At 25.4% G+C, this 24,702-nt stretch overlaps 4 protein-coding genes across 4 annotated transcripts; 3 read left to right on the plus strand and 1 right to left on the minus strand.

The window, feature by feature from the left end:
- Positions 1-1,362: 1,362 nt before the first annotated feature.
- LOC132931201 (uncharacterized) lies at positions 1,363-1,938 on the minus strand. The gene has a single exon (XM_060997323.1). It carries the CDS (start codon positions 1,936-1,938, stop codon positions 1,363-1,365), a length of 576 nt encoding a protein of 191 aa, XP_060853306.1.
- Positions 1,939-9,657: 7,719 nt separating this feature from the next.
- LOC132931432 (uncharacterized) lies at positions 9,658-14,898 on the plus strand. Its single transcript, XM_060997423.1, has 6 exons — positions 9,658-9,835; positions 13,449-13,630; positions 13,700-13,879; positions 13,971-14,021; positions 14,593-14,706; positions 14,774-14,898. The coding sequence occupies exons 2-4, from the start codon at positions 13,453-13,455 to the stop codon at positions 14,018-14,020; spliced, it is 408 nt and encodes a 135-aa protein (XP_060853406.1). The 5' UTR covers positions 9,658-9,835; positions 13,449-13,452; the 3' UTR covers position 14,021; positions 14,593-14,706; positions 14,774-14,898.
- Positions 14,899-15,382: 484 nt separating this feature from the next.
- On the plus strand, positions 15,383-16,139 carry LOC132931161 (uncharacterized). The gene is made up of 3 exons (XM_060997288.1): positions 15,383-15,622; positions 15,752-15,911; positions 15,977-16,139. Exons 1-3 carry the CDS (start codon positions 15,422-15,424, stop codon positions 16,105-16,107), a joined length of 492 nt encoding a protein of 163 aa, XP_060853271.1. The 5' UTR covers positions 15,383-15,421; the 3' UTR covers positions 16,108-16,139.
- Positions 16,140-16,904: 765 nt separating this feature from the next.
- Positions 16,905-18,176, plus strand: LOC132931202 (uncharacterized). The gene has a single exon (XM_060997324.1). It carries the CDS (start codon positions 16,905-16,907, stop codon positions 18,174-18,176), a length of 1,272 nt encoding a protein of 423 aa, XP_060853307.1.
- The last annotated feature ends 6,526 nt before the right edge of the window (positions 18,177-24,702 follow it).

Raw genomic sequence — 24,702 nt, forward strand, 5'->3', positions numbered from 1 at the left:
ATAACATACAGAAATGTATAATGAATAATGATTTATTATCCATGTTTATTTTACAATACATTTCTATATTTAGTATAAACGTTAAAGTAAATTGTAGGTATGTGGTATTTCAAGTTGTTTTTTCCTAGATTTGGTATTTTTAAATTGTAATAATAATTATTATACTGTATCTTAAGCTAGTATTTACTTTTTAGTAAATTTCAAGTTGTTGAATTCCTTGATGGTGTCCAAGTTGTTCCAATTAGTTGGCTATCAAGCGATAAAACAAAATGTGTATATCCAGTTCATATAAATAACCAAAATCAATATAACAAAATGGTGATTACAATGAGTTCACCTAATGAGTCATGGAAAAGCTGGGATGTATTAAAAGTTATTGGGTCAAGTGGTAAGACTTGTATAATACCTTAATATATTAATTTTATTTTTTATTATAATAACTTATTTAGTAAATATTTTTATTTTGTCAGATCATTTTGAAAAGGCTAATAAAAAAATGAGTGATGCAGTACAATATAATTTATCTGAAGTAAATACTGAATATGAAGATACACAAAAAAGCAAACGGAAATCTAGAGCCAAAAAAAATATATTTTCTAGTAGTGAAGATGAATCGAATTATGAGAATAATAAATTGACAGATGACTATCCAACACCTCCAAAGATACATCCAAGTATATGGCAATCAATATCAAATTAGTTATAACTTAATTAATTTCAAAATGGTTTTTCTTATTTAGTAGGTAAAAAACCATCAAATAATTTGAAACATTATAAAACATCATCGATTTCCAGCAAATATGGATCTTATAAAAACCAAAGTAATTACATTTAAACTACTATAATATGTTTATTCAATTCTCTTGAATAACTATTGTTAATTTTATTTTCAGACACCTCTTTGAATATATCTATACATAATGACGATGCTGATATCTTTTCAGAAGATTTAGTCCATTCTCCAAGTAAACTATAGAATAAAAATATTGATTCAGTTCATTAATTTTATTTTTTGTATTATAATGTATTAATTTTTTTAGTTCAAATTCAAATATAAAAATTAAATTAATAGCTTTTCTCTTAAAAGTAGTCATGAATTCATGAATTATATGTGTATTTTTAACTAAATAATTTCTTATTATTTGGTTTATATTAGGGGCATATATAATTCAACTCAATTATTGTATTTTAATTATATATGTATTTTTAGACAAGTCTTCAACTCCTAAAAATTCATTTCAAAGGTCTTATTCTAAAGAAAATTCAAAATTGATTCAAGATACTGGATATAGATCTTTAAAAAATCAAGGTAGTTACATTAAAACTATTATATGTTTATTCAACTATCTTGTAAGATTATTGTTAATTTAATTCATTTACATCTATGTTTTTTGCAGCCAGTATAGCTCGTTCGCTCAACCAATCATGGTTTCTGTAATTTTGAGAAACATCTGGAAACACCTTCTGAATAAGTTCATCTTTTGATCGAGTTAACTGACAAAAACTTTGGGGAAAGTTAATGCAGCCAGTCAACATGTCTATAGGTAATGTGCCATTACCAATGTCAATGAGTTGTTTAGAGAATATGTTTCCAGATTGGTCATTTTGCAACTCGACGCGCATATTCTTGCCCAAATGAAGTACTTTGACATGTTTCCACAAACTGGAGGACTTTAGACATGCATTTAGTTCATCAGCTGGCGTTGATCGTGGAATCACCGGCAATGTTTGACGAAAATCTCCTGCTAAAAAAATCATTGCACCACCAAATCGGTTATTATTGCTCCGTGGATCTTTTAAGGTTCTGTCCAAAGCCTCCAAAGATTTTTTATGTGCCATCGTGCATTCATCCCAAACAATCAATTTACATTGCTGCAAAACCTTTGCCATTGCAGAGTTCTTCGAAACGTTGCAGGTTGGAGTTTCATTGCTTTGCATATTTAATGGCAATTTTAGTGCTGAATGGGCTGTTCGACCACCTTCAAGCAAAGTTGCTGCGATTCCCGACGAAGCGAGTGCAAGTGCAATTTTATTTTGTGAGCGAATTGTTGCTAATATTAATGAAATCAAAAAAGTTTTTCATGTACCACCAGGTGCATCTAAGAAGTAAATCCCTCCAGTTTCATCATTTGTTACTTTCATAAGAGTTTCAAATACATACTTCTGTTGTTCATTTAACAGTGGAAGATTTGTTTGAATTAATTCTTTCAAAGCGTTGAGATCATACAGTCTTTCTCGATGCAACTCTTGGTTAAAAGCGTCATGCATTGGACGATTGGGCGCGGTCAGGCCTAATTGAATTAATAGTTTGTTTGACATTATCAAGCACATGTCCTCAATTGAAATCAATGCTTCATTGTAAATTTCCTCACTGATTTGTATATTTGGATTTCCCATCCTATTCTGTATTTGATACAAAATATCATCACACATATAATCTTTGTACTTGATCCACAAATCAATTGTGTTTGATGGGAAGCATGTAGATATGATTATAGAAAACAATGTTCGTATTTGATGAGCGTGTGATGATATTACAGCATCATTGAGAGTTTGATCCCAATGAGCGTCATTTTCAAGCAATTGCAAACGTTGACAGGCTTCTCTGTAGGATCCACACAATTCACCATCAACAGTACGTAACTGTTGGAATGATGTTGGGCCACGTACATTGACTAATAGCAGTCGTAAATAAAAACATTCATCATTGCTTGGATGTACTGAATAAATCCGGCCAATCGCATCGGTGGAATATACATCTGTATATCCTGGAACTGGTTTTCCTTGTTTCCGTCGTATAAATCTCCTTGAGAATTGATTCCAGGTATAATATTTTGGCATTTCAGAATATAGCAATGTTTGTGCGAAATCATCGTCTTGGCATGTCTCAAAAAAACTGGTTAATGTAGTAGATGGTGGCTGAGCAGCTCTTTGTACTGCGTTCTGATTATCTTCATTTTCCCGAATCATTAGGCGGTATGAATAATAGTTCATTGAACTGACTTTTTTGTTGGTTTCAGAACCTGTAAATAGATTTTGTTTTAATAACATTCAAATATAAAATCAAAATACATAATATAATGACCGAGATATTATCGCCATAGCTAAACTAATATTTTAGTTACCTGTAATGGGATTTATCATTTTTATTGAGAAATCGTAGCCATCTTCACCTTGCCAAAATATAATGGGATATTGCAGTGCATCATATGAGCGGTGTGTTTCCTTTATACGTTGTAATTGATCATTCCGACGATGTAAAACAATATCACGGGATTCCAAGTTTTCTCCAACTACAACGATAGCAACTTCATCAATAGTTGGTGCATTAAAACGTCTTGTATGTTGACCTGCGGGTGTTTTATCAGCTCTGATTACAATTTTGTGATTATCGGATGGCATTAGATCCAGGGCAGTTTTAAACAATATAATCAATTGATTGTGTTGATGAAATAAAGTTTGTAATTGTTCTACAATAGACCTTTTTACTAAATTGTTATGTGCACAACGCAGATCAATTTCTTGTGGTGAATTGCCCATAAAATAAATTTGCAGGAATTTGTTGTCGCTATCTGACACTGGTAACAGTGAACCTGCTCTGTGATATATTTGCCCTTATATCTGTAAATAGAAAAAAATATTATGGTGTGGTATAAATTAATGGATTGTCAGTGATCAAACTTAAATAATATTTGATCTTAAAAAGTATATATTTAGTTTTAACTAATATCTATCAAATATAAAATATAATAAAAGTGTCACTGAAACTGAATCACCATATAATATGATGACTAAGTGATATATTTCGTAATGATTAAGAAATTGAAGTTTAGTGACACATCTTAACTTTGGTGACAGAAAATTTTGTTCGCTAAAATAATTATGAGTAACTGCTATAATACATACCTTGAAAGTTGGCATAAAATTTTCCCGAACTACATTTGTTGCCCCAAATGAAGTCATTTGAAAGCAATTGTTATATTGTTGGATATGTGTCAAAAAGTGTATAGAATCTGTTCCTATTCCTGAAACCAATGAGTACAATGGTTCTGGTGGTGGATCCAATGGTATCAATTTCACTTTACCATTTGCGCAACACAATCCATTGGCTTCGTTTTTGTATTTTAATGCCTTACAGTGTGAGCAAACCGAGTTCATAGAACCAATAACAACACATTGGTAGTTACTGTAGTCCATTGACACATCGTAACTGAAAGCAGCTCGATTCAAACTTGCGCGATTATTAGTTGAATGTCGCGCTCGCGCTTCACGCGTTTGTGATATCCGAATTCTTTCACGTTCATTTCCGTCGTCACGTTCTTGTGCAGTACGATTAGATCGGTAATTGGCTTGGTTTTTAGCATTTCTGGTTCTTCTACCTAAATTGCTTCGTCTTATAGGAGGCATATCAAATATAAATTAAATATTAAATGTCTTTTACTGGGAAAGCATTTAAAAAATGTTCTAATCCAAAGTTGGCTTTAATCAAACTTAAACTGTTTCAAATAATATGTGGTATGTATTTGTTATTAAATTAGTACCAACATTTTTAAACACATTTTTATATATTTCATACATTTTTTAGATGTTGGAAGAAACTGTTACCCAAATTATACAGATGATACTGTTCAAAAATCTGTAACTGGTTGGTTACGTCACTCAACTGATAGATTACAAAGTCAAATTCAAAAACAGCAAAATATTGACTAAAAATTCACTTTTACTTATAATTAATTAATTATTTATTTGAATAAATTCAAAAATGTCATACCTATATAAAGTATAATATAGTATTTAATAATAAATATAATAATTAGTCTCAAAATTATTCAGAGTTGAAATTACTAAGCACATATGCATTAGATTTTGTGTTATGTGATACCACCATATTATGCAGTATGAAATGTTGAGTTTCTATTACACAATGACCAAGACTATTTTAAAAATTAAACATTTTGTTTTTATTTAATAACATTATTGTAAGAAATGTTGGGGTTAGAGATAACGAAGCACTTTTCCATAACTGTTGTACAGATATTTTGATTTGAATTAAGCATGACGTGTTATAGAAGTTTGAGTCCTATTTGGAGTTCAATAGGAATTCCTTATGGAATTCCTTAGGTATTTCTTTATGGAATTTCTTAGGTATTTCCTTATGGAATTCCCTAGATGCGGACATTTGGAATACACAAGGAATAAAAAAGGAGTTCCTTTAATATTCCCTTAAGTTCCATCGAAAGTTCCTCCGGAATTCCTTAAAAGTTCCAGTGCTATTAGGGTGACACAGTGACACTAGTACACTACATTAATGCATTTTATTTATACTTATAATTTTTAGGGGCACTGATTTATTTTTCCGAAAAATATCAAGTTTAATACCTGAAAGAACAGGTTGGTATAGGTTAATATTTTTAAAATTAAATTGTATCCTAATTTGCTATTTCCATTTATTTATTAAATTAACACAACCATTATGGCTATCTAGGACTTAAATTGTAGCATTTTATAAGTAGTAGATTAATGACACTCATTATACATAAAGAATCATACCTATGTAAAAAAAAACTACTAGTTTAATTCAGTCAAGTTATATTGGATTATATATATATATTATTTTACAATTTTAATTATTTTTCATTGATGCAAATCAAATGTAGTTGATAAAATTATACTACTATATCTATGTTTTAAGTTTTTATATAGGTATTGCTTATTATTTTATTATTGTAAATTGTATCTTATCACTAATTAATTTTATTTTGGTGATGCATTATTTAGAGAGTTTACTTTTTACCAGCAAGAGCGGAAGGTTCTAACCAAACGCATGCCAAAGGTAAATTGGTTGAGCGGTGGAAAAATGTGGCTAGAAGATTGAGAAGTGTGGGGGCTATTGAGTTAGATAGAAGAAAGTCTAGTCCATTATCTAACATTGAATCTACTACCGATTTTTCTAGTAAGTACTTATTTTGATTTAAAATTTAAATAAAATATACACTTTATTTACACACTTCACTTCTTTACTTAGGTGATATTAAAAAAGCAAAAGAATGGCTTCAGACTGAAGGACTTTCTTCTTCATTTATAGAAGTAAAAGAAAAATGGATTTTGACACATGAAATCAGAAAATCTGAAGTTTCAACTGGTAATAAACGAAACCTCAGTGACGTTTTTTAGTCGTGGGTCATTTTAAGAAGTCCTAAAGGTCATGACTTAGTAAGTGTTATCCAATTTTGTTTTTATTTTAAAAATTATTCATATAATATGTACTTAGGGGTTCATTAAATTATTTTTTTTTTTTTATGTAGATTTCTGAAGATTTTTTTTTGGAATATCCATCACAGAAATCATTGTTCACAGACTTCCAAGCTTATCAAAAAAAATGGTCTACAGTATTAAATATATTAGTATTTTAGAAGAAGCTCTACCAAGGACAAACATGCTAAGGATTTATTGAGCAAATTAGATTCGGTGCAACTGCATGAAGGTAAATTATTTTGTAACTAGACTCAATTACAATGTATAATTTTACATTAAAGTTTTAAATTTACTTAATGACTAAATTAATTTATTCATTGATAAATTAAGTGATCATTTCTGGTGTGGTTGTGGTATAATAATTGATAGTCGATAATTAAAAAAAAAAAAATTATTATTATTCATAATAGTAGTAATAATTAATAATTTAATATTTTTAAATTTATTAGACTTCAATTCAATGTTAAATAAAAAATAAATTACATATTTATTTATTTATTTAGCTTTTGTGTGATCATAATATACATGTAACCTTACATATTAAGACGTGTATTAATAATGAGGACCACAAAATATTTAATTATTATGATTTAAACTAAAATTATGTGTAATTTTTAGATCACAAGACTGCTGATGTTCTTAAACTTTTATTGATTCCATATCTTATTCCAACAAAAACTGTTATTAAAAAATGTGATGCAAGTGGTGTGAAAAAAAATTGGAAACCATCTTGGGAAGAATCTACCAAATCATTTGTTACATTTGTTCCAGTAAGTTATGTTATACCCATTTAAAATATTCATATTATATAATAAAAGTATACATTAACATTAAAATTACATAACTAAGTGGTATAAATATTGGTTAGTTTAATCAGGTTTATATATTTTATTTTTCACAGAATATAACACAAATAAGTTCAGAAATTATTCAAAGGCAAAATAAATATTCCCAATATGGTTGTACTATACAGCCTTTCGTTTACTTAGTGGGTGAAGATTTAAGTTCTATAAGTCAAAGCTACGTTCGTGTAGATGATCAACTGTGGACATTCAACAGTCCATTAGAAGCAATAGATGCTTGTTTTAAAGCATACTTTGGTCTTGATTGTGCATATCCTCGCGAATGTTACGAGTCATGGATTTTTCTTCAACATCACATTTATGGAATTAAGACTGAATATGACCAGATATCTTCCATAACTTCTTCTATCTCAAATAAGTTTGAAATTTTAAATACTAAATAACTATTAATATTATTTAAGTAAATTAAATATATAATTATGAATTATATTTGCTTTCTTTGTAACTTGAAACTGAGGAGTATACCTCAATTAATTTATCATTTAAAAATTCTTCATAACTTAGGTAAAGAATCATACTATTATTGTAAACAGCCTTTTTGTTACCGTGATTTTCGAGGTTTACACAAATTCCGACAACATTTAAATAGATCACATATCAAAAACCAAGGAAATAATAAAAATCATTTTTCTCAATTCACTAATTCAGAATCAAATGAATATACAACAATTACAAATGACCCTTTAAATAAAAATATAAACTATACACAATTTCATAATTTGGATAGTTTTACTACTTTTATTACTCATACAAATTATGAGTTATCTGAACAATCAGTTCTATTGAATGAACTAGTTTCTTCCGATGACAGTCATGATACTGAAATAATAAATTTACCACCATTTAAAATAAAAGTGTGTATAAAAAAATTGTGTTAAGTTTTGTTGCTAATTTAATGACTAAATCAAATGTAACTGGATCTTTGTTACAAGAAATAATTGAAGGAATAATAAACATGTTTTCTAGTGATTTAATTGTATATATTAAAAAAGAAGTTTTATTAGTTATGAGGCAATTTAACTCTTCAAAATATTCAGAAATTGAAAATATGTTTGAAGTTGTAGAAAATTCATTTTCCAGTGTTAAAACTGAATACCACCAAACCAAAACTTTTTTAAAACATAATGTTTTCTTTAAACCAGACACAATTGTTGTTGGATATACAAAAGAAAAAAAAACTGTTGAAGGTCATGATAAAATTTTAATGGTACCAGTACAAGCTTATCTCCCAGATAGCATTTTCGGAATGATAATATTTTATTAATATTATATTTTCATTAAAATTATTATATTATAAGAAAAATATTAATATAACATTAAATAATCGTTCATTAAATAATATTATGAATATATTATTAATATAACATTAAATAATCGTTCATTAAATAATATTATGAATATATTATTAATATGAAATTATAAATGAAATAATTTAATAATATTCTGTTTATATTATTAATATGTTATTAAAAACGAATTGTTTAAATTATATTATGAATGTATTAATTATATGACATCACAATCGAAATAATAAAATAATATTCTGAATACATTATTATTATGTTATATATATGGATTGTTTAAATAATATTCTTAATATATTATCATTGCGTTATCAAAAATGGGTTGTTTAAATTATATTTTTAATATTTGATTAATATAATATTAAAAATGAAATACTAAAATAATATTGATAGGTAGTATATTATTTTTATATTGTAAGATATTAAGAAATTTATTGTCTTATAATAATTATGACTGGGATTTTAATTTTAAAGTACCTATTTAAATTTTATATGTATTTTTATGTGTATAAGACAATAGATTTTATGTTTTTATGGTCTTATATTAGACTTCCTCTTCCTCTCCCGAGGACCTCTAGCTTTTTTTACTCTTGGAGTACCTATTTATTTACAATGGATTTTAAGGAATCTTTTTCTATCGTAGTTCTTATAATACTTAAATACTGTTCTTACTAATTTTGAAAGAATAAGATATTCAAATCAATTGAAGTTATTATTCGCGCGTCCACGGTCTGCATTACATATGTAGTAATGTATTAGTGCGTGTTTCCACGATTGTTTTAATTTTTATATCAAATAATTAAAATAGGTAATGATGATATCTGCTGCGGCTTTTAATTGCGTAAAATGATTATTGATTATATTATATGCTTTGTGTTGTAACGTTTAAGCGAATAAAATCGAACCGATTTAAAATCGCATAGTTGGTCTATAAAAAAAATAGTGTTAACAATGTAGTAACCATTGTTATATAAATATATAATAATAGTCGTCAGACACCGACTAAAATATTATCTGTATTAAGTATAAAATTATTCCCCACCTTGATTTAAAATTAGAAATACGGCTATCGGACGATGGCGAAGACGATGATAACGAATGCATTTACCCGATTTAGGATTTTCCCAGTAATAACCGTCCGTGTGTCTTGCAGTCACAATAAACACATATCTTCTCACTGTTATTTTTCCATGGAACGTCGAAGGTATAGCCGCTACTCGTAAATACTCCGTGTCTATATGTATCATATTGTTCAGATTTTACGGTATTGTGCACATTACATTTTACTTTGGTGAAATAATATTATTATATTACGATTAGCTTTGGCACTTTGGCTATTAATTATCATTATATTATTATAACTTCAGTCTTCAATAAACTACAGAAGTGTCTACCCAGACAACTGTTTTATAGGTAAGTAATATAATAAGGACATACAAATTTTAATTTTTTGATATTTTTAATTTTTTTTATTGTTTATTTAAATACAATTGTAAGTTGTTACTATAGGTAGGTAGTAGGTACAAATAGGTAGTATAAATAGTATATATAGTATAATATATAGTATTAATAATAGGTACGTACCTATATTATTATTCTTTAAAAATCTGATTTCTATCTATTCAAAATGTTTTATTATATACATTTCTCAATTAATATACTTATTCCTATCCATTAGTAATGTGTAAGTAATCTTAAAATATATTGCACGTAGTACGTACAACATACTTATTTTAGTTTTAATGTGTATAATATAATGGATAAAGTTTTCTTTTAATAAATTATCAATTGTATTTAACTAACATATTAGTTGTTATATAAATATATAACACAATAGAGTGAAACAGTAAATTCCTAGGTACCTATATGATCCTTAAATTTTTAATGTTTTATGTTTTATTTTGTTTTTATTTAATTCATAAACTGTTCTTACACAACATAACACTATATAGTTATTTCAACTGTTTACTCGATTGTATTATTATTATTATTATTATTAATATTCAGTGATGGGGAAGAAAATGTTAATTAATTTCTTGTTAGAAATTAGTGTAAAATTATTTGTCATTGATTTAATAATTATTTGGTATCTAAAAAGTTGAGTACCTACCTAGGTACTATTATTTTATAGGTAGTTAATTTTAGGTACTATTTACTACTAGATTTTATTTTTATTTTGTTTTACATTTTGAAATAAAAAGTTGTCTCACTTATTCTATTATATGTATTATCCAACTAAATACTCATAGAAGAATATATGCACACATTTTAGGTACATATATTACATATGCATATAGTATTATAATATTTCATGAAGTATAAAATTGTGAAATATTATTAAATCACACATTAGTACTATTGGGTGTAAACCCATTATATATATATAATATATATATACCCAAATGCACCTACTACATATTATAAAATATTTAAATCGTGAAAGTTATACCCAGTGCAGTAGGTACATAATATAGTACATATATCCCAAAAATATTATTTTAAACATATAATTTTTAGACATTTGTTTAAAACTTAATATTTATCATAAATTCTATCAATTTTAACTATTCATATTTTTTTATTCATACTATAATTATATACTTATTGGACACAAATTATTCAATTATTATTTATGGATAATAACAATAATATATATATATTATTGCGGTTTTATGGGAACTACTGCTTTAATTTCTATTAGATTTTGTAAGATGGATTTTGAAAAAAAATCTCATTTAAGTGCTCGATCAAAACGAAGACGAATTCAAGAAGAATTAGAAAGGGATAATGGAATTGTTATGGGTGATTCAAATTATGGTCCTACTACAATAAATAGCAATTTTTCTTCTCAAACAAACAATCAATCAGGCTTTCAACCACTAACAATTGACAAATCTTCTACCAATCAGAACCCTCAAGAAATAGTAAAAAATCAAGATTTAACTTTTGAGTTTTTAAATAAAAAATCAAGCGTAATATTTACTTCATCTTCATCAGAATCTGAACAAGATGAAGATTATTTTATAAATGAAACATATGATCAAACTTTTCTTTTCCGTACATTAATTGCTAAGTGGGCAGTTGATTTTAATATTCCACAAAATGCATTAAATAAACTATTAGTTGTTTTAAAACAACATAAATGTTTTAAAGATTTGCCTAAAGATTCAAGGACTATTTTGCAATCAAAAACTGTTGAGCCCTATAATTTTGAAACTGTTGAACCTGGAATATATCACCATTTTGGTATATTGAATGGTATTAAAAACAATTTTCCAGAATGTTTGAAAAATAATAATGATATCCATATTGTGGTAGGAGTTGATGGGTTACCAATTTTTAAAAGTAATCCAGAACAATTTTGGCCTATACTAGCATACATTCGTCCGGAAAATAATAAAGTTTTTCTAGTTGGACTTTATTGTGGCAAAGAAAAACCTGCTTATAGCAACAGTTTTATTAAATCATTTACTGACGAAGCACATTTATTAAATAATACTGGTATTTGTATTAATAATAAAGTGTATAATTTGTATATAGACACATTTTGCTGTGATGCACCAGCAAAATCGTTTTTATTAAAAACTAAAGGACACAGTGGATTTTTTTCGTGTTCAAGGTGCGAACATGAAGGTTTATATTTATCAAATAGATTGTGTTTTCCCTTTACTTCGCCTACAAGGTGTCCATCTAAGAGGACACATGAAAATTATGTAATGCAATCCAATGAAGACCATCATGTTGGTAATGTATATCTCATATCAACATTACCTTCATTTGATGTGGTAAACAATTTTTCACTGGATTACATGCATTTAGTGTGTCTTGGTGTTGTTAGGAAATTGATTCTTTTGTGGATCAAAGGTCCAGTAAGTGTTAGATATCCTTCATGGAAAATCAGAGAAATATCAAAACATCTTGAAGATATTAAAGTTAATATTCCATGCGAGTTTGCCAGAAAAACTCGTAAGCTTGATGAAGTAAACCGTTGGAAGGCAACAGAGTTTCGCATGTTTTTGTTATATGTTGGTACAACTGTGACTAAAAATGTATTGACTGTTGAACATTGGAAACATTTTTTTGGTTTGAGTATAGCAATGACTTTACTGCTCAGTCCAGACCATGCTAAATTTATCAATATTGCCAGAAAATTATTAGACAATTTTGTAAAAAACTTTGAAAATATTTATGGTTCTTATTTGATATCCCATAATGTACATGGCCTGACACATATTTGTGACGACTATGATAAGTTTGGACCACTTGATAACTGTTCAGCATTTCCGTTTGAAAATTTCATGGGTTCTCTAAAAAAAATGTTGAGGAAACCGGATAAGCCTTTGCAACAAATTGTCAAAAGCTATAATGAAATCTGTAATTTAAAAACTCAAATTCAAACTCAAATTGCTCCATATCAACTTAGTGGACCACATGTACGTGGACCAATATTAGAAAATGCATTGAAAGGAAACCAATTTACCTGTATCATATTGGAAACAATGACAATAAAAACAAACATAGAAGCTGATTCCTACCTTCTAACTACTGATGATGATGTTGTAAAAGTTTTTAATATAATATGCAACAACAATTTAAATGAAGTTATTTTAATATGTAAAAAATTTAAAAACAAACACATAATGTTTAATAATCCTATAAAATCATCCAAATTAGGCATTTATATAGTTGATGAATTGTATAATAATTTTAATTGGTATGAAATTGGTAGTATTAAAAAAAAAGTTATACTTTTACCTAATAACAATAAATTTATTGCTCTACCAATTATTCATTCTACCAAAATATAAACCTTTTTATAACTTTACTTGTAATACTTGTAATATTTGTACTTAATATATTATTATTATAATTTTTTTTTATTATAATTATAAGTATCAAGATAATTTTATATTTATTATGTGTTAAATCTTACATTCCTAATTTTTTTTATTTATATTATATTTTAACTTGAAAAAAAAATTTTTTGTTGGTTTTGAAATTATTAAAGGAAAAATATTTATTATAGTATAATGTGGTCAATTGTTGCTTTCAAAGACAATTCCGTAGAAGTTGTCCCATCAAATTGGTTTAACAATGAAATGTGTGCTTGGCCAAAAAAAAATTTAAGATCATACATAGATAGTCAAGTATCGCCAAATGAAAAATGTTTTCGTTATTTAAGTGCTCGCAAACTAGGAAAAGATTTAAGTATGAACTTGTTTTTAAATTTTCAGCAATTTAATTGAATTATATTATTTTCTTTGATTCAATATACAGATAATTATAAAATTGCCGAGGAAAAAGCTAATCTGGCTAAACTAACATCTGATTTGTCCACAAATGAATCTTCTCAAGAAAATGACAAAAATAAACCTAAATTGAAAAGAAAACTATCGCTTGATAAACAAACTAAAGACATTGCAAATTTCTGGAGCCCAGATTCTGGTGATGTTTATGGTAAATAAATAAATTTGAATTTATCTTTATTTTTGTAATTTTATGAGATTAAATTATATAAATTAAATTAAATTATATTTTGTAATTTCAGATGATAGTGATACTGATCCACTATACTCTCCAGCATTAAATACTGTTTAAGGTAAAATTAATGTTATGTTTGCATTTTTGAAAAATTGAAAATGTATCATGTTTTCCTCATCTCATTAATATATATTACCAATAGCCATATAAAATATTAATATTGTGGTTAATTCTTTAAAATTACATTTACCAGGCCATTTAATTTAATTCAATTTATACTAGGAAGATAATTATAATAATCTTAATTCTTTATTAATTTATATTATACTCATTGATGATATCGTTATTGAATAATTTATGAAAATTAATTTCTGATACTTAATATTACTATTGGATAATGATTTACCTAGTTATTAAATCTGTGAGAATCTGATCTATATTTCTTAAATATTTTTATTATTATTATTATTATTTAAATATCTTATAGAATATTCTATTAAACTCAATAACTCCATTATCTTCTTATAAATTAGTTAGTTATATTTTAAATATAATATAGTATTTGCTTTGTACATATTATATATATTGATAATGATGTAAATAAATACTTTTAGATGATTTTAAGTATTAGGTATTTATACATTTATTATTTAGTAATATTAAATGCTTATTAGAACATATTATTACAGGTAAATTGTCATCGCCAAAACATTTCTCAGCAAGGAAAAAATTAGACTTCGGCAATTGTTCTGCACGTAGCCCATATATTATGTCAAACAAAATTCAAAAACTCAAAAATCCTGGTAAATAAATTGATTTACTAAATTATTTTAAATTTTAATTAGAATTTACAATATATTATTATTTCAGATCAAATTCAAGAAATTTCAATTTTTGATAGTAACAAACATACTACGTCAATCATTAATACTTCATCATCACCATTTAAGGTGACTCATGAAAATTATATTGCAAGTACTTCTCAATCTAGTCAAAAGCAGATAAATAATGTCTTCAATGATAAAAGTGGTATGTATTTATTATTTATGTTAATTTGAGGTACTCCCAAACTTCTTTCATGGCAATAAAAAATCAATAAATATTTTATTTGTATGGCCAGGAAACTGATGATGTGATAAAGTTTATTTTAAAATAATAATATAGTATTTAAAAAATTAAATAACAATTACAGTTTTAATTTTAAATCTATTCATATTAAAGAATATCATATTGTTTTGCTTTATTTATTATCTAATAAAATTTAAAAGTGTATTTATCAAATACTACTATATAATAATGTAAACAAGTAAATTTCATAATAATGGTAAATAATGGTTTTTAAAATAACATTGTGATGGTATAAAGATATATAGTTAAAAAAAATTTTTATATTTTTATGATATTTCGTGTCAGGCCCAAAAATTATCAAGATAACAATAAAGTAATTCCGGATATTTTAAATTGAATTTAGATACTCTTGAAAAAATTAACCGTAACGTGTTAAATTTGAAGTATGAAATGAGATCACTTCATGAAAAGATTGATAAAATTGAAGAAATGATCAGAAACAACACAATGAACAGCAATGCTGAATTGAACAAAGATGCAAGTGTATCAGATTTATTTATATCACTAAACAGTGATTTTCCTTTAGAGGATGAAGATGCTCTTCAAACATTTGAAAATAAGCTGTTAGATAACAATTATAGGATACAATTAGTGAGTTGTTATATATATTTAATTTTATATATTTATTTATGAATAAATATAAATATGGGTTTAATGACTAATTGTGTAAATTAATTTTAAATTACCTAAGTATAATTTTTCCATAATTTTATGCTTTAGGTGGCTGAACTTGCCCGTTATGTGCGCAATACATTACCAAGTACCATAAGGGCTATGATGCGTTTTCTTTTCAAAGACACTTTACTACAAGAGTATAGTTATAAGGGGCAAAAGAAAAAAAAAGTGTTTTCAACTCTTGGAGCTAGCTCTATTATATTTGGTAAATTATAGACATTTTACTATGAAGTTGATACAGAAATATTACAACTTTGTTTAAAATTTTAGATGCTGTGAAAAACATGAAACGTTATCAAAAGCACGATAAAATTGATGTGGAACAACCTATGAAAATTTTTATAGCTGGTGCGAAATTTAGAGAGCACAAAATTGTGGAACTACAATCAAATACATTATAATAATATTAAATGTAATCATTGTTATTTATGATTATGACTGTAGTAAAATATATCTACTCTAATAATAAATTTGTTAATATAAGTTTATATTATTAGTGTTATAATTTATTGGTGCTGTTGTTGTATTTAATCACATGATTCTAATACAGAATATATAATAAAATATATAATTTGCATAAAAAAAATGGAAATTATTTTATTGTATTATAATAATAAAAAGGTACCATTTGAAATAATATTTTGATACTCGTTATTATAATAGAACTAAAGTAAAAATATAATCATTTATAATTTTTAAACTAATTTAAATTATTTATATGATATTGATAAAATATTTTGTATGTAAAAAGTATGATTATATAAATATTTTTTTCTACATTTTTTTGATTACAAAAATATTAAAATAATATTTATAAAACAATGGTTGGCCACTGAAGTTATATTTTATAAATGTTATTTTGATAACATTTTAATAATATTCTTATAATAATGTTCTTTTAATATTCTTATAATAATGTTCTTTTAATATTCTTATAATAATGTTCTTATAATATTCTTAAAATAATATTTATAAAATGTAACTTTAGTGGCCAACCATTATTTTATAAATATTATTTTAACATTTTTGTAATCAAAAAAATGTAGAAAAAAAACATTTATATAATCATGTTCATTACATACAAAATATTTTTTCAATGTCATATAAATATTTTTTTTGCTATCTGCTTCTATCCATGAAAAAAAACCTTAAATATTTTTTTGAATTACCTAATGTCTTTAAATTAGTCAACCAATATATGGATGATTCTTTAAACAATAAAGAGGTGCTATCTTCATTTTTAGATGGTTCAACATGGAAGAATATGAGATCCAAGTTTAAAAAACAGTTTGTGTTCCCTATTTTTCTTTATTACGATGATGTAGAAATGGGAAATCCTCTTGGATCTCACTCTGGTATTCACAAAATGGGTTGTGTTTATTACACAGTTGCTGGGCTCCCCCCAGAATACTTATCTTCACTAGATAATATATTTCCTGCTTTTTTATTTCACACACAAGATAGAGGATATCAATCTATTCCTAATAAACAAATGTTTTCAGCTCTAATAAAAGAATTAGAAAGTTTGCAAGAAGAGGGTATTATGATTAGTATTGATGGTAAAGAAATTAAAATTTATTTTTCTCTAGGTTTAGTTTTAGGGGATAATTTTGGTTTAAATTCCATTTTAGGCTTTGTTGAGAGTTTTTCAGCTAATTTTTACTGTCGGATATGTAGGTCCCCCAAACAAGAACTTCAACGAATGTGTCGTCAATCAAATCTTTCACTTAGAAATGCAATTAATTATGAGTCTGATGTTCAACTTAAAAATGTACATAAAACTGGTGTTCATGAACAATGTATCTTTCATAAAATTCAGCACTTTCATGTTACTGAAAATTTAGTTTGTGATTGCATGCATGACATCCCGGAAGGTGTGGCACGTTATGATATGGCACTAATTATTTCAGGTCTCATTGAGCAGGGTTATTTTACACTAAATGAGTTAAATAACCGAATATGTTTATTTAATTATGGCACTACAGAACGAAAAAATGTACCTCCATTAATCCGTGAGTCCAATATCAAAAAAGGTAATATAATAATGTCAGCTTCAGAAATGCTATGTTTAATTAGGTACTTTAGTCTGATGGTTGGTGAATTGGTACCTAGATCATCAGAGTATTGGAAACTTTACCTTCTTCTTCTTCAAATTACTAACTTATGCTGTGCTCGGAAAATACAAAAAGATAGTTCTTTTTTATTAGATTCCCTCGTTTCTGAACATAACAAATTATACTTATTTTTGTCTAAAAGTACTTTAAAACCTAAATTTCATATGCTCACTCACTATGGTCATATTTTGCGAAAAAATGGACCATTTACTTTAACATCTAGTTTGCGTTTTGAGGCTAAGCATAAAACTCTGAAAGCATTAGCAAATGCTATCCCTTGTCGAATAAATCTTGGTTACACTATCTCATATAAATTACAGTTGCAAATGGTCAATCGTCTACTTCTTGGGTACTAATTTTAGTGATAAGAACTTAAAACTTGGCTTAGGAAAAATTATAAATTGTTCTTCAGAATTCCCTCATACAATAATTGCACAACTTCCTGAAGAACTAAAAACTAATTGTTATAAAGCATCATGGCTAGAGTAAAAATCTATATACTATACAAAAAAGGTTTTAGTTGTAATGAAAACCAATTTGGATGGTAGTATATTTGGTGAAATTGTTTTTATGCTTGTAGGAGAATGTGAAGTTCCTTATTTTTTATTAAAACCTCTTAGTACTATTGGATATGATTCTCATTTCCACGCCTATGAAATAGAAGGTGATGATAACTCTAAAGATACTAATTTAGTTGGTTTCTATGTTACTGAATTATGTGATCCTACACCTACAATATCACGTATTCTAGGAAACAATAAAAGCTATGCCACTTTAAGGTATGCTCTTTAAATGTATTAATTTTAATGTACCTTTTACTACTAAACCTAAACATAGTGTATTTTGTATGTTGTATATACATTATCTATAATTTATGTACAAATAATGTATTATTTTTTATTATTATTAATTGATTTCATTAATTGTATAGTTTATTATATTAATTTGTACTTATGTAATTAATAAATAAATTTTTTAATGTTTTATGTAATGAGCTATAATGGAAAATGAAAATGTGCTATAGCTAAAAGTATAGAATAAAATGAATTGTTTGTAACATCTTTCTTTTTAACTAATGTATACATAGTGTAAAAAAATATATAATTGTCTTATGTTAATTTTTGTAATTTTATGTTTGTGTAAGATATATATTATGTATTATGTAATAATTATTTATAACTAATTGTATATATAGTAAATTTGGTATGCATATAATAAACACATTTTCTTCTTTAACTATTATTACTTCTTATAAAACCTACCTAATTTTTAAATACCTAGTTTATTAATGTTTAATTAACTTTTATAACTGAATATATTTTTCAAAATAAAAGTATTATTTTGTAACTACAGATTGATATTTAAAATAAACTTATTTTAAAGTTAATTTGACCAATATTTAAATTTTGAATTACACCCATGTAGTCTTAAAAACACACAAGAGAAGTGTTAAATTGACCTAATTTTAAACCCAGTGTAGTTGTTTCTCCAGTTAAATTAGCATGTATTAGTTATTAAATTTAACTTATAGTGGTGTTAATTTGACAACAGTTAATTTTTATTTTAAGTCCAATTTAGTTTTTCCAACTGTTAAATAAGCATTCATCAGTTATTTAGTTTGACTTATAGCGGTGTTGATTTGACAACAGTCCATTTTGATTTTAAAACATATTGAAGTTACATAGACATTATTTGATGTTAAAACAAGCGTTTAAAAATGCCAATAATCGTTCTTACGAGTGTTAAAAAATTTAAACCTAATTAATGTTAAATTAACTGCAGACTAGCCTTAGCTCAAAAACGACGTTCAAATGTGAATAACTTTGACACTTTTAGTGGTTAATTTGATCTCAGATTTCTATGTGTGTACATTCATTTATACGGGGCCGTCTACACTGAGCGTTTTTCGGTTACCGTTATTTTTTGAATAGAGTACTTAGCAGTTTTTTTAAATATTAAAAAATAATAAACATGTATTCAACCGAAAAACTTATAACTGAGGTTCAAAACTATTCGTGTATTTGGGATATGACCTCAAATGATTATATGAATAGGGACCTAAAAATCGCATCTTGGTTGAAAGTAGCCGAAGCAGTATACAATTTGGAATGGGGTAACTTAGAAGCTGCTGAAAAAAAAAGAAAAAGGTAAGACAAAACAATTAATCATATGATTATAAATAGATTAAATAGTTATAAATAAATAAATTAAATAATACTATTGAACAAATTAGTAAAAGTAAGTATTCATAATTCAAATAAATAATAAAAGATCGTAAGTAATAATAGTATTATTATTATTATTTATATTTTTACACAACTAAACTAATATACTATACCTTCTTATGTTATAATGTATCATGTACTGTATAATATAATACAATATAATATAAATAATATAATATAATATAATACTGTGGTATAATATGACATTTTATTAGACAAAATATAATAATATTATTTAATGCATATTATAATGTATACAATTAAATTCAAATAAATGGTGATATTATAAGTACAAAAAAAAAATAATATCCCAGATAGCATAAAAACGTTATTTTAACATTTTTATATTATTATTTTTTTTATTTTATCAATAAGAAAACGTTTTTTTTTCATCAAATTTTGATCAGAAAAATGTTTTTAATATATCAATAAAACGCTATTTGGCCGTCAGAATTACATTATTAAATTATTTTAAATTTTATGACAAGTAAATAATATTTGAATAATATTAATAAAACATACTTTTTTTGATTTAAATTAAATATTATTTTACGGACAATTTATTATTGTTTTATTAGTATCATAAAAAAATCATTATTAAAGTTATACTAATTTAATATTAATTAGATACCATCATAAAAATATTAGTTTTTTAAAAATACCCATAATTTGTAATTCCCAATTTCATTAGATAGTTTACCAAATTTGATTTAATTATATTTTGATCAATTCTAGTAACTGCTCACTATATAATTATTTATTTGAAAAGTTATAAATACATATTCATACAAATTGTATATTTTAATTTCTCACCCCTATGGCTATTAATATACACTTGTATTCATTTTAGCTTTTTGTCTTTCTATAATAAAATCAATTCATTATACCAACTTATTATTACTATTACGGTTAAAGTAAACACATAGATATAGTTAGGACATTTTAATGAAAAATAGAAATAATAATACAAACAATTTAAACTATATTCTGTTTTATTTACTATATACTTATAGATTTAAAAAAGTATGTATAATAAATATATTTATTATATTGTTTGATTGCTTTCTGCATGATTGTGTCTGTTAGTTTTTAATTTACTTTGTTCTCGGAATTTTGCACCTGCAATAAAAATTTTTATTGATTGTTCTACATCTATTGTATTGTAATTTTTAAATTTTCCAATACTTTTAATTGATTCTGAAACAAATAAAATATAATACATTTATTAAATAATAAACATATTATTTAAGAGAAAATTATAACTATACATTTCTATCTGTTTTTAAATCTCACTAAGCAAAACATAAAAAATTAAATTAAAACTAACCACTGACAATTAAAAGAAATTTAATTTTAATAGAGTTAATTTATAAAGCTATTATATAGTTCAAAATTCTTAAGTTCATCACCATCAATTTTTTGGACAGTTAATTTTAGATTATGCTTTTTATAATAGTGAATCAAAAATTGTATTTAGTAAAACAACAATTTGAGATGACCTATTTATTTGATGATTTTGACAGTGGCAGAATTCATCAATACATTCATATTACAGAATTTATTTATCAACTTAAAATAATAGGTTCAATGTAAAGTAATTGTGTCTATACCTATATTTGGCAATGTTTACACTTAGATTGTACTAAATAACAATTTATGAATCAATATATTCATTTAACAAATCATTATATGTTTATACATACTTAATTAAAACTATTAATTTAATCAATTTACATAATTTTTTTTAAATGAATATTCTTATAGTAATAGATTGTTGTAAGGTAGATTGTAAGACAGCTCAAATGACTATTTTTCATAGTTTGGAAATAAGTGATATAATAAATGAAAATCTTAGAAAAAATTATAAATCTTAGAAAATTTGTAATCTATTACACATAAATTTGATTATTGATGGTTAACCTTACATTATAATAAAAAACATACATACCAAAAATCACTGAACAAAGGGCTAAAGTTGAAAATACTTTTTTTTGTTTTTGCCCCTTGTAACTATAGCTTTGTAAAAATGAATCATCAAATAAATATCTTAATATAGCACGAGTAGTACTTTGAATAGTACTCCTTACTAAACGCGATAACTCACACACCTAAAGAAAGCATTTTATTAATTTTAAAATATAATTATAGTTATAATAGTGATACATTTTTAAACACTAAAACTTACTATTTTTTTTTTTAAATTATTATCTAAAAGATTGTTTTCAAATGTTGTTAGACTTTCTTCATTTACTATGGGTAAAACAGACATCATAACTTCAAATGTATTCATAGATTCAAAAGAATTGTCATCAATATGTAGTTGCATACGGTTATTACTAATCATAAATAAATTATTCTCCAATTTTTCGATTTTTTCATTCATTGATTTTATTTCATACCATGTGTTTAAGGTTGTACGATTAATTTTGTTTACTTTATCTGCAAAAAATATTTTTTTACCCATTTTTTTAATTATAATTTTTATAAATTCAACACATTGGTACTTACCAATTAATGAATCACTTGTAAAAGATTGCAAACCAGCTGGTGTCAATGGCAGTGGAATATACGGTTCAGTTATTTCTATTGTCGTTGTATCATTAATATTTGTCACTTTAAAAGGTGAAGCCGTCGTTCTAATAATGTTATTTACTATGTCTTCAACATTTTGACTAACATCGGTGTTATCTTTAAAAATAAAAGATGCAAATTAATCACAAGTTCACAGAAAATATTTTTTCAGTTCACAGAAAATATTTTTTCGTATAAACCTAGATATGCAATAAGTATATAATAAATTAAAATAAAATAAAATTTTACCAGCAGCTACTACTATATTATTGTCAACAGATGCAGATTGAAACTCAATAGGCTCTGACATTATATTAAAGTTTGTTTGACTATTATTTGATTGATAATTATGAATAATAAGTGGTGGTGATTCATCAAAATTAAGTTTTCTTTTCGATGATTCGCCTAGACTTGTCTTTTCGATTCCTATAACATATTTGAATACTAAATCATCTACAATATTATTTTAAATTATTGTTGTATGACAAAAAAAAAATAAAAAATAAGCACAACTTATCTATAAGAATATGATTCATCTATTTTAAAGTAATACTTATTTTTACATAATATATTATTCACAAATCAATGACTACATGTCTTTATTTTTGCATACATTTATAACAATAACGTACAATATTACAAAGTATTTTTACCTGAAGGAACTGATGAAGATATATTTGGCATATGTACTTCATCATTATCAGTATCATCAGATGATGAATCTGAAAACAAAATAATTTTAATGCTAGCTAGTATATTACAATATACAATTACATGAGCAAATATATGAAAATAATGTTTTAAATAAAATGAAAACATTAAAATTTGTAATATATTATTATGTAATACTGATACTCACGAGTGAGAGTAGAAGGACTCCACATGCAATTATCTTTCTTATTTGAAAATATTTTCTTTAATTTTCTTCGTTTTTTCACACTTTCATCAACATTGTCAGATAAGTTTGATGTATTTTCTCCTTTTTTTGCTCTATTTCTAGCATCAAGATAATTTTCTAGAAAAAATTTAAAATTGTATCTAATATCTATAAAACAGTGATAGCCTGTGTATAATTAAATTATTATATAATAAATGTTTGTTTCATACTAATTACATTTTAATTTTTGCTATTTTAAATTATCTACTACTAAGTTCTTACCAACATCTTTCCCAATTTTACGAGCTCTTAAAAAATAAAAATCTGTTTTGTTTGGTATAACTTGTTTTTCAATATATTTTTTTTGATTTTTTTTTGGCCACGCGCATGTATTTTTACGATACCAAACTGATGGAACTGCTTCAATAGAGTTATCATTTTCAAAAATAATTACTGACCACATCATGGAATTATATCTATTATAAAAATGAATAGGTGATTAAGTTTATACATATCAATATAACATTATTACATATTACAAATTATAATATTTCATTAATATCCCCTTTAATATCTGAATGTAACACACCTTAAAATGTGTTTCTCATTACCTATAAATATCATATTAAAGATATAATTGAAGGTTTCCTCATGTATGGTAGTGGTTTTCATTTTGGTGGTCACAAATGATAGGTTTAGAGGTTGTCAAAAATAATAGATAAAATGATTTTTCCATATTATTTAAAAATAAAATAAAGAAATTTTTTTTTCTATATTTATACAATAACATGCCAAGGAGTGTGTGTAATCTTAGCTCAAGTATCCCATTAACACATTAATAACAAGTTAAATCGTACATTGTTAAAATTTTATTGATGTATTTTATACTTAAATTTACTGTGAATGCTTAACAATACGTTTTAAAATAATGTTGTATTATAAATTAATCAAAATTGTATACCATATAAATATTTTATCAATAATTAATCAAATTTTGATGAATAAAACAGCGTTATTTTTTTAAGGGTGTCGCATTACAAAAAAATAAAAATTGGAGGGGGTTGCGATCCAAATAAGGTTGAAAACCACTGATGTATGATATAGTTATCTAAAACAATTTTAGTAGTATAGTTCATTTGAATGAGATTGGGTAAAGGGATTGATGGATTATTTAGCCCGTATTCGATTAACAAAACCCTTTATTAACTT

The sequence above is a fragment of the Rhopalosiphum padi genome, unplaced genomic scaffold (assembly GCF_020882245.1).
Source record: "Rhopalosiphum padi isolate XX-2018 unplaced genomic scaffold, ASM2088224v1 scaffold1, whole genome shotgun sequence".
Lineage (NCBI taxonomy): Eukaryota > Metazoa > Arthropoda > Insecta > Hemiptera > Aphididae > Rhopalosiphum > Rhopalosiphum padi.

What these genes read in the sequence shown, in the direction of transcription:
- LOC132931201 (XM_060997323.1), bottom strand. Translation starts at nt 1,938, where the DNA reads ATGCAAAGCAATGAAACTCCAACCTGCAACGTTTCGAAGAACTCTGCA.
- LOC132931432 (XM_060997423.1), top strand. Translation starts at nt 13,453, where the DNA reads ATGTGGTCAATTGTTGCTTTCAAAGACAATTCCGTAGAAGTTGTCCCA. An exon ending in CAAACTAGGAAAAGATTTAA is followed by an intron (nt 13,631 to 13,699) that starts GTATGAACTTGT and finishes TTCAATATACAG; the next exon opens with ATAATTATAAAATTGCCGAG. An exon ending in AGATTCTGGTGATGTTTATG is followed by an intron (nt 13,880 to 13,970) that starts GTAAATAAATAA and finishes TTGTAATTTCAG; the next exon opens with ATGATAGTGATACTGATCCA.
- LOC132931161 (XM_060997288.1), top strand. Translation starts at nt 15,422, where the DNA reads ATGAGATCACTTCATGAAAAGATTGATAAAATTGAAGAAATGATCAGA. An exon ending in ACAATTATAGGATACAATTA is followed by an intron (nt 15,623 to 15,751) that starts GTGAGTTGTTAT and finishes TTTATGCTTTAG; the next exon opens with GTGGCTGAACTTGCCCGTTA. An exon ending in AGCTAGCTCTATTATATTTG is followed by an intron (nt 15,912 to 15,976) that starts GTAAATTATAGA and finishes TTAAAATTTTAG; the next exon opens with ATGCTGTGAAAAACATGAAA.
- LOC132931202 (XM_060997324.1), top strand. Translation starts at nt 16,905, where the DNA reads ATGGATGATTCTTTAAACAATAAAGAGGTGCTATCTTCATTTTTAGAT.